Below are 14,642 nucleotides of genomic sequence, written 5' to 3' on the forward strand. Positions count from 1 at the left end.
ATTCATTGACAGCCATGCTTCCCCCTACATTAGACCTAAATAAACCTGCACTGAATTCTGCACAGTAAAGAAAAGAGATGAGGCCCCACTGAGGAAAAATAATAGTAAGAAGTCAAATAACCAGAGAGTTTTTAATAAATCATTCCTACAGAAAGGAACAAAATATGGTGGTTATGAGGACAGATGCTGGAGACAAACTCATGCATCTGAATTCCCACATCACCATTTACTAGCTGTGACCTTGAGCAGGTCGGTGAACGTTTCTGCATCTCAATTTCCTCATCTACAAATGAGGCATAACAACAACACCTATTTCCTAAAATTTCTGTAAGGATCAAATCACTTCATATGGCAAGTTTATATACAACACCTTGTATCTTAGATATGACACTAAAATCACAAGCAAGAAAGAAAACACAGATAAACTGGACTTCAACAAAATTTAAAACATCTCTGCTTCAAAGGTCACCATCAAGTAAGTGAAAAGACAACACACAGACCAGGAGGAAATTTTTAAAAATCATGTATCAGATAAGGACCTGTATCCAGAAACAGAAAAAGATGTTACAACTCAGTAACAAAAAGACAAATAACTCAAGTAAAAAATGTCCTGTAAAGGATCTGAATGGACATTTTTCCTAAGAAAATATGCAAATGGCCAATAAGCACGATGAAAAGATGCTCAGTGTCATTAGCTCGAAGGGAAAGGCGAAACACAGCTACAATGAGATACCACCACTTCACACTCACTGAAGCGACTGTGCTCAAAAGGGTAATAATAGGTGTTGGCAAGCTCGCAGAGAAACTGGAAGTGTCGTACACCACCAATGAGAACATCAAATGGCACAGCCACTTCGGAAAACAATCTGGCAGCTCCTCAAAAAGTTAAACACTGAGTCACCGTATGACCCAGCAATTCTATTTACTAGGCTTAAACATAAGAGAACTGAAAACATACGTCCACACAAAAACTTGTTTGTTGAATGTTCACAGTACCATTACTGATGACAACCATAAAGTGGAAACAAACCAGATGCCCATCAACTGATGAACGGGTAAACAAAAAGTGGTCTATTCATACGGAACAATATTGCCAGCAGTAAAAAGAAAGGAAGTATTGATTCATGCTACTACATGGACAAACCTTGAAGACGTTATGTTAAGTGAGTACAGTCACAAAAGACCACACTGTTGTATGACTCCATTTCCACAAAAAGTCTAGAACAGGCAAACCCGCAGAGACAGATGAGTGACTGCCTGAGACTGAGTGGGGAGTGACAGCTAAGGGGCATGGGACTTCCTACTGGGGTGATAAATGCCCTAAGACTGACTGTGGTCATGTATGTACAACTCTGGAAATGTAGCAAAAAGCATACAATTGTGTACTTTAAAGGGGTAGACTGTATTAAAGCTGTTTAAGAAAAAAAGCACTTAGAACAGTGCCTTCACACAGTAAGCACAAATTGTTTATTTTTATTACAGGCAGAAGAAAATCCCCTCAATGTGAAAATGGGAAAACAGATTTGAATTAACTGAAATTGGCCAAAAAAATCATTTCCCTTAAAACAGTTGCTGAATGGACAGGGCATATTCAGAAGTGACAAGAAATAAAACAATCTGACACCATGAAGCATTCTGTTTCAAATGCAGATCAAGTCTCGGAAGCCTCGCTGCCAGAAATGACTAGCGGAGAAGCTTGGTTCTTAAAACAAACTTTGGAGCAAGCACCCAAAGACTGTCAAATTCTTTCCCTTCTGGTCTTTGAAAAAGTTGTAGGAAAAGCAGGAAGGGGAAAAAAATTCTGAAACAGGTCATTTGGAATAGTATATCTATATAAGTTTCTAAAAATAAAATGGAATGATGCAATTCTGTCAAAACTTCATATGGATGGGTTTTCTAAGGGACGGAACAATTTTATAACCCTGAGGAGAACGTTCAGTGTTCAGATGTAGAGACTAAGGAGACTCGTACCACATTGCTCCTAGCAGTTATGAAGTGATTCCCTACCAACCCATTTGCCAGGGTTTGAACAGCAGAAAAGAAACTGTTGCAGAGGAAAACTTTCCCTCTACCCTTCAAAGGTTCTTCTGATTGGTCTAAGAATTAAACTGACATGAAACAAATTAACAAAAAATCAAATTTAATTTATTTGGGAACCTCACATACACGAGGGCACAAAGACAGGTAAAATGAGAGCATCTATGCCATCCTGAGCTAAGGAATGGGATAAGCTTGGGGTTTTAAAAGGGAGGAGCACAATTCACAGGGCAATAAGAGGAAAAGTACAATTTGGTAATTAGAGATACACCCAGCCAGACAGATGGGTCATTCAAATAAAATTTATCTCCAGTAAAAACTCTTATTCTGGGAAAGACACCAAATTGAGATTCTTCTGGGCAGTTAAGGGAGGGACAAATGTTTCTCTTGATCCCACGGAGTTTCAGTTGCCTTCAGCTCAAAAGATTCCACATGCCAAAGAGGCACAGTTTGGGGAGACCTGCTCTGAACTCCCTCAAGTCTGATGCCTGAAAGATCAGACCTTAGTAAGTGAGGAAGAGGCTGTGTTCAGCCCTGGCACTAAAGCCCCCATGAGCAGAGGCCAGAAGGCAGAAGTGCCGTGAACTAGAAGGTAGGGAGAGAGAAGAAATTCAATATTGCACTTGCTCTCCTTGGGAACAAAGATCAAGTCCATGTTTCTCTAATTTGGGAAGGCTGCAGGAGATGCCCTCAGACACCCAATGCTGGTTTCCCAGTTCTTTCCTGCCAGCTCCAACCTCTACAGCAGGATCCCCACACATTCCCATATAACAAAGCCTGCAGACGCCTCCCGCTTCTACCCCAATACTCTAGAATCAGTTTCATCTCCATTCGACCTTATTTTGAAAAGTTTCAGATATAAAAGAGATGTATTTTTTTTTATCTCAAAACATGACTGGTTTTCTGATAGCTAAAAGCCACGTCTACTTGGTGTAAACATCTAATTCTCCTGCAAGTAGTGGTCAACACAGTAAAATTCAGTACTTTCCATCAAGAATAACTAGCCAGATTGGACTCAGCAACTTCTACTGGCCAAATACCAATGCAGCCAACATTGATCTAACTGTTCATCTCTTTCAGCTGGGGGGGAAGGGGTGTCATTCAGTTCTTCAGCCCAACCCCAAATTATTTTCTCATCACCAACTCAGGTCTCCTAAAAATAAAACAAAGCCATCTGTTTTCCTTTCTCTATACCTTCCATAAACCCTAATAGGAAACTAGTACCACTGTATGTCAATTTTATCCCAATAAACTAAGGAGGGGAAAATTTTTTAAATTAAAAAAGAGAGAAAGAAAACATCAGTCTAGAGGGAGGATTCGACACAGATGTTAAAACAAGAATCTGCAAACCTGAAGCTATTTCATTTCAGAATGGAGACACACAATGAGATGGATATAAACGCACCAGTCACAAAACATTTATTAACACGGCTGTCTGATTTCTGTTCTTCAAAAGAAAGAAGTTTTTCATTTCTTTTTATTTACCTTTTGTCATCGATTCTAATTAACCCAGAAAATAATAGAGCTCATTATGAAATAATTAGGCACTGCAGTAAAAGAGATTTTGCTATATTAATTACAGAATTAAGAAAAGAAAACCCACCTCCGTAAAAAACACAAAATTTCTTTCTCTGTTAAGAATACATATACAAAGATGCAATCGAGAATTGAAATTCACATTGAAAGGGCACAAACCACAAAATCAGAGCAGAGTCATTACTATGAACAAATTCGAAATTAACTGGACACGCATGCTCAATGCATTCAAAGAATTTTAAATCATTGCAAATCATTCACTTAACCATGCTGGAGAAAGAACTCCCCTGTTCGACAGACAACATAAATCAACAGGGTGGCCCATCAGACAAGGACCAAACAATAATCAGGTTTTTGACAGTTCTGATTTAAAGTTACTTAAATCAGAACGTTCCAAAGATCACAATCCAGAAATTTTAACCATTCATTCACACCACCATGAAACAAGCACTTAAAAAAAGAACCAAAAGAAACTAAGCACATAGATCATGTACCTGGGTCAATGAGAACTTCCTGTGCCCCTGGAAGAAAGAACAGATTACGGTCTTTTATTTGGAAAACAAAACTACTTTCAAAGACAACTACTAATCACATTTCTTGATTCACATCGCTTTGATTCACATTTCTTGATTCACATCGCTGCACTGTGGAGGGCCTCTTGCCTCCTGCCCTCCCACCCCCCGAGCACACACTCCCCCAACCTCCTTAATCAAATAGGAGAATTTCTTATTCCCACAGTTAAGCCAAATGACAAAGGAGTAATCATTTGTTTGTGCAAATACATGCCCACAGCTTGGAATGGAGGGCAAAGTTATCGCAAGGAACTTGGCGGCATCCCCCCGAAATCTCACACGCATACACTCGTCCACACACGCACTCACTGAATTCCTGGATGCTTCACAGGCTAAGGACCCCCAGCTCACAGAAGGTAGAACACAAGGAGTTCCCTCCATTATTACCAAGAAGCTCAATCGTCTGCCTGACCACCCAAGTGTCCGTGCAATCCAATTAGCCTTCTCTGCAGAATGCAATTTCCTATGATGGCAAAACACACCCTGAGGAGTACTGGTTCCAAGAGTAGTGTTTATCGTTAGCTACAATCATTTTTAAACATGTTAGCAAGATGCAAGAAGGTATGTCCCAGCGACACGAATTCTTATTGAAATAGTGCAGTTACTCAATCCTTTCCGTCAAGACTAAGTCCCACAGTCCTAAGAGCTACTTTGCGTGCTGTGATGTCTATATTTAAATGCAGATAAGAACTCACTGTAATCTAGAAGGCACGATTATAATAAACAAACAGGTGCTTTCTGTTAACACCAACCACACGCCAAGCAGCGTGCTTGACAGCCAGCTCGTATGACTCTCCGAGCAGCCCAGCAAGGGAGACAGCGATGACTAAGTCCAAAGGGCTGCGGAGCTGAGAGCCGTCAGAGGAGCCAGCCCACCATCACTCTGCCCCGACCTCCAAGCTGCGGGACCACGCAGACGGACCTGCCCTGCGGGGACACTCAGCTGCATGACCATTGATTGGGGCATGCGGGGTTTCCAGATAATGCTAGAAACTTTTTGTTCGGTGTGAAACCGGTCAGATACTTTACACGGCACCATACCCGTGAAGTAGGGGGCTGCCTGGGGTTCCTCCCTGCTCTGCTCATTCTCACCATCACGGATATTTAACCTCTCAGCTCAACCAGTGATGAACTCGGCCCCATACGAAGGGCACCCCGAAGGCAGAGCTTTCAAAGTTCTCTTGTTCAACATGTAAAAATCTTAGTCTCGTGGCTCACACAGGCGGCCAACTCTCACTTCGCATTGGTGTGGATGCATCGCCTGAAACCACCCTCTCCTGCTTTTTAAATCCGGGTCATCGAGTCTAACGGCGGTCGGTAAGCCACATGGCACAGACAGTTTTCTCAAACAGCAGAGGAAAAGCTCAGCTGTAAACAAAAATGGACAGCATCTCCCAAATGGACTTTAACCTCTAAGTGGACTTCCTGGAAGCCTTTCATTAGCTCCCTTCTAGGCTCTGAGAGTTTTCTGATTGGGAGGAGAAGCCCGTGGACTTCGCTGTCTACTATCTGGCCTAGTCAGAAGGGCCCTTGTCCTATGCGGGTGGCGGGGGGGAACAATGCTGTCTGAAGAAATCATGCGGTGAGAGCCAGGGTGACCTCCAGCCAGGTCTGCATGGGCGGAAGTACCTCGAAGTGTGCAGGGATGGGACGACCAGCATCCTCAGGCTCCAGCAGACGGATTCCACATGAACCAAACTCCTAAGAAACTCACATATGAAAAGTGGAGGTTGGACTTACTAATGCAATAGAAGACATAATCATCAGTCAGACCAAAATATCACAGTTCAACAATCAGCACTTTTCTCCTCAACGGCCCAATCACAGGCAGGAGGTGATGTGGTGAGCACGAACAGAAGCCGAACAGGAAGGGGTTTTCCTAGATTAACTGGGACTCCCTTTCTGTTTCGGGGTAGACCTGCTGCCTAGATGAGCGATCAAGGCTGACCACGGTGACAGTCACGGTCTCTCACGGTCAACACTCTGCCACTCTTTCTAGACTGGCTGAGCCCTGACTCCTGGATAGCTGCCCCTGCTGATGTACAGACAGGCTGACGCCCTGAAGCCAGCCTCTGGGAGCCAAGACCCCTGCTCTGACACCTGCTAGCTCTGTAAGCCTGGTCAGGTTACTTACCCTGTCTCTACCTCGATTTCCACATCTGTAAGATGGGCACAACTGTGAGGGTGGAAGGATGACATCGGTACAACCTGCCCATTCTCCTGCATCCCTAAAGCTCGTGGAGAGTGGGGCTTTATCAGTATTAAAGGTGCCCGTTGTCTCCACTTGCCTCCTCTTCCCTCCTGTCTCCCAGCTGGCTGGTGGGGAAAACAGGAGTGCAACGATTGGGCCCCCTGAAGCCCCAAGAGATGCTAATTAACACAAAGTTCTGTGACTTCTGGGTTCAGAGTGACCACAAACTGGGCCCATCTCTGGGGCTGCTGCACAAGTCTGAGCACAGGAACTGCTGACTCTCCTCAAACCGTTCCCTCATTTCTTAATTGCATCTTGCTTCCGAAAACCATCATTTCATATTTCAAACCCTTAGCAATCCCCTGAGGACTATAAAATGATGGCTTCATGCAGAAAAACAGCCCAAGTTCACGAGCTCTTTTATGAGATAACCACTGTGCTAAACACTTCACAAATTTCTCTCTGATCCTCCCAATTCTGCAAAGCAGACATTAGCATCCTTGTGTATCGGAGGAGGAGGAGGCTCGGAAAGCACGGACTCGGGGTCCCAAGGACGAGTGGTGGCGTGCACACTGCCACCCGATCAAAACACGAGGCCTGGTCCCTGCAACCAAATCACCCCCCACTGACGAACACCCGGGGCTCCGCGTTCTCCTGCGTCCAGGCACGCCGGGGAGTGTTTCTACCTCGCTTACGAGAGCCTGGCTGACGGGTCTCTACCACCAGAGGAAAACCCACTTTCCCCGTTGTTCACGCAGCTGAAACGTTCACACCGAGATGACGGAATAAAAATGAGGAATAACTGGAACACCCAGACGTGATGGACTCTGTACTGCTCCGAAGCATTAAACAAAAAACCCCGTTAGAGGAGCGTTGGAAACTGAAGACTCGTCACAGGGGCAACAGCGCCACCTATGGCCACAGAGCGGCGCGCCGAGTTGCTGGGAAAGGGGCCGCCCAACTCGCCCGCCCTAAGAAAAGCTGCGTGAGGTTGCCAAAAACGGGCTGCTCAGGGACCTCACCAACAGCCGCGCTAGCACCCACAAAACTCCGCTGTAGGAAGGGGCGCTGTGTTCAGCACTTAATCGGGAGCCTTCAACAAGACACAGGCTCATGGAAACCAACCTTAGCGGGAAGGGGTCCTGGGCATCCTGTCCAGCGCCTGCATTCTCAGGGGCCTGAGGCCCAGACAGTCTGTCCTTCCAGCCCTCAGCGGCGAAGTGAACCCCTAGTCCTCGCGACTCGCACCCTACCAGCGCCCACCAGAGCTACGCCAACCTGGACGCACAGAATCAGAGCTGTTTTCCCCACAGCAGGTCGTCTAAGTGTCTTGTACTTCCCAAAGAGCCGGTGACTAGAAATCATACAACTGTGTTAACATACAAAAATGTTTATTTTCACAGTAAAACAGCATGAGATGCCCCCCTTTTATTTCTTCTGTTTAAAATAAAAGGACAATGTCAAATCAACGTTTTGATTTTTTTTAACCTATTAAGAGTACAGAAAAAAATCAAAATTTTCTTCACTCACAAAAAAGAGAAGCTTATTCCCTGAAAACAGCTCAATATCCATTTTCTAAACATATTGACTATGGTCAACATCCTAGCAATTTAAAGGTTTAGTGAATGAGTACCAGGCAATATGAATTCTGAGTTGTAAAAGCATACATTCTATACAAAAAATCATCAAGTCTCCAGCTTAAGGCAATTTCGCCCTTCTCCCGCCTTACTAGAACGACACCAATTTCATCAAAACTTCCTACCGCACTAAGAACCGCCACCATATCCATATCATGTTAAGTCACACTCGGACTCTCAGACACACGCTACCGAGCAAATCGGAATCAGACCAGAAACAGACCGTCCTCTTCAGTCTTCCGAGCTGATACTTCTAGATACTCAGCAAAAGTTTGCTAAGCACCTCCTAGGTGCTTTGTACACAAGGTAGCCGACTCTCAAAATCGCACAAATCAAGTAACACTCACATTCCACAAGTGAGGAAACAGACTTGGGCCATAAAAAGGAAGGCTGACAAGCCCCAAGTCCCATAAAACCTACATATTCATCATCAGAAAGAAAAGAGTCTAGATTGTTGCCTTCTCTCAACATTCACTAACTTAATCTTTCCTTCCGTAGTCTTGACTACATAAAACCAAGTCTAACTTTTTCTCCCAATAAGCATCACCAGAGAAAAACAAGTACTAAGTCATTAGCAATGTCTGGATTGTCAAAGCCCACTTCTTTGCTGCACCATCATCATTTTTAAAATGTTTTATTTTTAGTGCGTATGGGGCTAAAATATTAACTTTTTACTGTGTTGGCAGAGACTAAATCAACCTCAGAAGTGTCCAAGTTCAATCTATGCCCCTCTGTCTCACAGTCCCCCTGAAATCTCTCCTTTCAAGCCGCATCAGGCTGAGACCACTGAAGTCTGGCACCGATGAACTCCCTGATGTTCAGGAAATCAGTCAGTGGGGCTGGTTAGCGGAGCAACAGAGTAAGGGCCTGCAGTCAGACGAGCCTGCCCACCCCAGGCAGGCCTCAGCCCTTCACGGCATGGGGCCAGGGACGCCTCTCTTTTGACGTCTTTCAGCCGTGATCCCTCGCATGCGCAAAGCAGACACGGATATGTGCCCTCCCACACCGGCCGGGAGGCAGGATGCAAGCACAGCACGGAGCACAGCGCCTGGCCAGGCAGGCAGGTAGGGAATAATCCGTAGCTATTTTGTTGATAATGATGATGGTGATGATTAATGAACCAGGACAGGCCAAAGAGAAGAAGTAACCCCTGAGAAGAAGCATCTACAAGTCAATAAGCATTTATTTTCAGGTTGATTGCAGGACGTACTGGTGATTTTTTTTAATAAACCAAGTTTTGTTCATTTATTACACAGACTTACAGGTTCACACACAAATCTCCAAGAAAAAAAAAATCTGTGGCCTCTAACTTTTAGATACAAAGAAAGTTTAAAGAAGAAATTTCAGACAAAAGGGAGAACTAAAGCAAAAGGGAGTGTGGGGACTACAGAAGTCTTTCGCAACCACAGTAACTCGACCGGCAGACATGTGCTGGAAATCCAAATGCGTGACTCCATACCATCCACCCTAACGCTCTGGCTGCCGTGGCCACTAACAGCTTTCCAGGGCCACGGAGGGTGGGTCCGGGTCTTCCATGTGTGCGTCTCACACACCTTCAAGGGAACCCTATAAGGGAAGTACTGTCACTATCTTCCCCATCTCAGAGACAGAGAAACTGAGGCAACAGGAGAAGGAACAGTCCAGGTTACGATGACGGTAAGTGACATCTGCATTTCTGCTGCTGAGAAAGGAACTCGAGGGAGAATGTTAGGTAATCAGGCTGCCTGGCCCTCACCCAGACAGCAGATGCCATACACCCCTGCCGTAAGATGAGGGGCCACAGACAGACAAGCCTGAAGTCACCGTCCAAGATAAGTCAACACGTGAGACGGAGCGCAGTGACGGACGTGGACCCCTCTCTGCGTGAAGGGTGGGACCGGCGTGCTCTGTCTGCCCTGGCCTGGGCTTTACCGCACCGCATTGCCATCGGCCGTCACCAAAAGTTGGAAAGCCTGAGCCCTTTACACTCTGTGGAGCTAAGGGGAAACGCTTCTCTACTGCAGACAAAGCAGCGTTTCAAACAAAGTCTAAACCTTTTCTTTGCCTACATGCAGCAAAGGGGAAAAATGAAACATTTCTCTAAAGAGTGTCTACAGAGTCTCACTAATCATATCTGTAGAACAGTCTCAACACATTAGAACTCTTCAGATCACAGGGGGAACCACCACCTCCAACAAAAGGCTCCCAGAGAGAGCAGGAGCCAGTCTTCTCAGGAGGAAGCAAAGCCGGTTGGGGGGAGTTGGGGGGACCACAGCAGGACGGGCAAGACTACAACCGGGAGATTGCCCAGCGTCCCCACAGCAACCCTAGTCAGCGTCCAAGCACAGGAGAGGGAGGCACGGCCGGCCTCAGACTCCGCATCCCTCTCACCCCTTCTCAGCCTGCTTCCCCTTCCCCACACACAACTGGGAGACCACGGAAATCGTGAGGCATGCCGTGCTGAAGAAAGACGAAATCAATCTTCCAGAACCACTACACACCCACCTGTAGCAGTCCTACAAAAGATGCACCCGGTTCCAGCTGTGCAGCCACGGGAAACCAGCTCCTAGAAGCCTTCTACACTCTCTGTTGGCCACAGGAGAAGGTGTAACTCAGCAGACCACACACTCAGGCCACTTCCCCAGCCAACACACATTAGCCCCCAGGGGCTTTCTCTCTGGGGGGAAAGGTGTCCAAACATCCCATCGATCAAAATACGCCTAGCAACTATGTTAAAGCCTTGACCCCTGGGACCTGTGCTCTTATCTTCACGACCGAGGCTACAGGTCATTCATTAAGGGTCAAAAGGGTCAAGTTCATGGGACAAGCACTTGTGACTCTGCTCCTCCAAAGACTTTTTTCCTCCTCACGGGTGCTGACAAACGTAAGGAACTCGAGCATGTTAAGAGGATCTCGTCAAACCAGAAGATGAGGAACAGCCCAGGCCCTGAACTCGCTATTGAAGTCAACATCTGAGACCAGCTTCCCTAAATACACAAAAATTAAGAAAAAGACCCAGGCACAGAACTTTGAGGTCAGGCTACCAAGAAACTTCATTCAAGTGTTCCAGAAATCAACCAATCATTGCAATCCATGAAGAGTAAGAGTCCATAAGCACAATGTGCAATGAACGTGGAACAGAAGTCTCATACAAGATCCGTGACTCAGCCGTTAGGTTTTATCTGAACATTTCTCAGGTGGAACCCAGAGGGAAACTCATACGCGAGCCCTGCCCCCCTGCTTCTGACCCTGAGTGAGTCTGGGCGGGAGGGCCGTACAGCGCTTACCTGGCCGGTGTCTGTTGGCTGCTTCCGCAGGAAGTGAGCTGCCCTGGAACCTCCGCGCTCCAGTCCTGCCCCCAGTCCCGCCAGGATAGTGGTAGATGACAGAAGCGGAACACAGCCCTTCAAGGGCAGCTGGGTGTGGGAAGAAAAGCACAGTCAGTCAAGTGAGTGGCCCATCCCGAGCTCGAACTGCAGTGGCTAAGAATGATCCGAACAGATCAGTTATGCAGAAATGTCCATTTTTCCCCAAAAACAAAGATCGAAGCTACAGATCACTGGTTTGGTTACAGACAGGAACGTGCCACCATCGCCCTTCCCCAGGGCCGGCCCACGCAGGCAACACCAAACCCTCTGGGGAGACGCCAGGCCTCACTGGGAGGCTGGCACACACGTGCCTCGGGCCGGCCAGCTCGTCCCTCTGACCAGCAGCTGAGCACTCACGGGGAGGCAGGCTGTGTGCCCGATTCCGGCGCTACGGAGCTGGGCAGCAGAAAATGCCCCCGTTGACAATAAGCCAAAACAAGACCAGCAAAGCCGGACCGCAACGCCCCATCCCATCGCACACCCTGCGTGCACCTGGCACCCTCGGGGCCAACACCCGCGAGCCTGTCTCCTCCTCAGAGGCAACCTCGTTTTGCTCTTCCGCGTGGACGGTTACAGCCACGTCCTGCCACGTCCTGCCTCAGCGCCCGCCCCATTGCTGCAGCGGTCCTCAAGCGTCGTGGTCTCAGCACCCTTCGACGCCGTGGAAAATCACCGAGGCTCAGAAAGACCTTTCCCCTGTGCCGAGCACACCTACAGATGCTCACCCCATCTCAAAATGAAACTAAGGAAACATTTAAACATGTGTTCATTCCGTATAAAATCACAGTAAGCTCACTCCGTGTTCCATGCTTAGGAACACCAATTCCCAAAACAAAAGCACGCTGGCAGAGCCGCACCATTTTACACTTTTAAAAACGTCTTTAAACATCTGCGAGGGAGCTGGGCTCTCCTGTCTGCGTCTGCCTGGGACCCCCTCCGAAGCCACGGGTCGCGGAGCCCGTGGGAGAGCGCTACAGGCCTAGGACAGGCTGCGGGAGAAAGCGGCCATCCCCACCCTGGCCCCACGAACCCCGCCGACGGGCTTATCGCTCTGTGGCCCCCCACATGACCGGGGCCCATTCTTCCTGGGTAAGTGTCTGCTGCCAGGGCCGTGACGTTCTGGCTTGCTGGGGTACGGATACAGTCTACCACCCAATCTCTAGCCTCTTTGAGAAACCACATTCTGAAGTGGAAAAGCCCATTTTAAGGGGCGCCTGGGGGCTCCTTCGTCGAGTGTCTGCTTCGGCTCAGGTCATGATCCCAGGACCCTGATCCGTCCTGGTGTCAGGCTCCCTGCGCAGAGGGGAGTCTGCTTCTCCCTCTCCCACTCCCCCTGCTTATGTTCCCCTTCTCACTGCGTCTCTCTCTGCAAATAAATCTCTAGGGAAAAAAAACACACAGAGTCCATTTTAAGAATGTCTGGCATTTAAAGTGCCCCACAGTAAATGCTAAACATTTATCGAAGAACTGACTTCATTTCCTCATTCGGACTTGTAGCCCAGCTGCCCGGCCGCCTGACTCACCCTCCAGGAAAGAACCCTACTTCACTCCGCACTCACACGTTTCTCTAACAGCGTTGATGGGACACGTACGGTCAGCTGGATGATGGACACGGAGAGACCGTGCCTCCCACGCCACCCCCAGGAGGTGGTCCCCGAAGGGAAAACACACGTAAACACACAATTCCAGTGCAGAGGGCAAGCTCCATCATAGGCAGGACTCGCAAGACACCGCAGGCCCCCCTGCCTGGAGGGCTGGGAGAAGGCGCTGCTTTGAAGTAGGTTTCTAACCCGCTAGTGAGGGTTTTACATTGAAAGGTAACTCACAGGGCATGACCACGGGGCAGGGGGAATGCTGTCCAATTCACAGGTGTGGGACCTTCACACCATCTAATTCCAGGACCTCGGGAGGGGTTTTCATCACCCCTTCCCTGTGGGAAGCACCACAGCCACCAGCACGCACACGCCCCTCTGCCCAGCCCCTGGAAGCCAGTCATCGGTCCCCTGACTTTTCGGGACATTCCAGCTAAGAGGCAGCCCTGTGTGTCCAGCTCCCTGCACTTACCGTGGTGCTGTCAGGGTTCGCCCACGCTGGAGGGGCACCTGGACCTCGTGCAGCTCTGCGTCTTTCATTTACAGAGCTGCAGCGCACAGACGACGGGACACTCATGTCAGGCGTACGACGCACGGGTTCAGCTGTTCCCTACAATGACTCGGCCTCACCCAGACAGGCGGAGTCGTCCGCCGTCACCGCACCGCGGCACTACCCTGTTCCTGACACAGCCCCGTGCTGCCACCTTCCACACCTGCACGTCTTTTTTTTTTTTATTGTCCAACACATTCTTTTTTTTTTTTTTAAGATTTATTTATTTAATTTGACAGAGAGAAACACAGCAAGTGAGGGAACACACGCAGGGGGAGTGGGTGAGGGAGAAGCAGGCTTTCTGCTGAGTAGGGAGCCCAGTGTAGGGCTCGATCCCAGGACCCTGGGATCATGACCCCAGCTGAAGGCAGACGCTTAACGGCTGAGCCCCCCAGGCGCCCCTAACTGTCCAACATTTTCATGTTATTAATATTCCACTGAATGGGCGTACCATAGGCAGTTGATCTGTCCACCGGCTAATGCACAGATGAGGTTCTAAAGAATGAGGGAGAGAGATGACCAAGGGGGGTAGCGGCATTCTAAGCAGAGGGCAAGACGTGCTTAAAAACAAGCCCAAGAGAACCCAGAAGAACAAGGAAAGGCAGCGCACTGACCGGGAAAGTGCACGCGGGTGCCAGCAGGACCTCAGTGTGGGCTGGGGGCTGGGGAGCAGGCGCAGTGAGGACGGGGATGGTGGGTAAGGAGACCGGCAGCAGACAAGGCGGCAGAGTTACCCCAGACGATCCCCCACAGCAACCAGACAGCCGACTGCTTCTCCTCCCGCACCCTTCATTTTTAGAACCATTTTTCTATGTTTTCTCTTATTTCAAGTAACAGTTGCTCTAATGGCATATGTGCTGTCTGCGCGAGATGATCTTACCTCCAAGCCACAGGAAGTCATTCACGGAGCGGAGGAGCTCCACGGACATGTGGTAGTGCACGAAGGAGTCCTGCAGCATCCCGGCCTGGAGGCACAGATCCCCCACATGCTTGCGCATGCGCCCTTGGCACCGCTTCTTGTAGTGTCTACGAAACACAATGCACAGATATGCGTCACCGCTGGTGCACCACTTCTGCCCCCAAAGTACACCAGCAAAGCACTATTCGACTCTCCCTCGACCCAAAAATGCTAAGAAGGCAACCTGAGCCTTTATTGAAAGGCAGCGGCCGTCATGGCCAG

General features: G+C 48.3%; 1 protein-coding gene across 7 annotated transcripts in view; it reads right to left on the reverse strand.

The window, feature by feature from the left end:
• TRAPPC9 (trafficking protein particle complex 9) overlaps positions 1–14,642 on the reverse strand; it is a 500,764-nt gene that overhangs the window by 470,548 nt on the left and 15,574 nt on the right. For 5 of the 7 annotated variants that reach the window (XM_032316499.1, XM_032316500.1, XM_032316502.1 and 2 more), the window contains 3 exons: positions 14,343–14,488; positions 11,240–11,368; positions 4,068–4,094 (listed from right to left, as the gene is read on the reverse strand). In XM_032316499.1, coding sequence (XP_032172390.1) covers positions 4,068–4,094; positions 11,240–11,368; positions 14,343–14,488 — 302 coding nt within the window. The remainder of the gene's footprint in view (positions 1–4,067; positions 4,095–11,239; positions 11,369–14,342; positions 14,489–14,642) is intronic. The other 2 variants (XM_032316503.1, XM_032316501.1) reach the window with 1 other exon arrangement.

Source organism: Mustela erminea, chromosome 16 (assembly GCF_009829155.1).
Source record: "Mustela erminea isolate mMusErm1 chromosome 16, mMusErm1.Pri, whole genome shotgun sequence".
Lineage (NCBI taxonomy): Eukaryota > Metazoa > Chordata > Mammalia > Carnivora > Mustelidae > Mustela > Mustela erminea.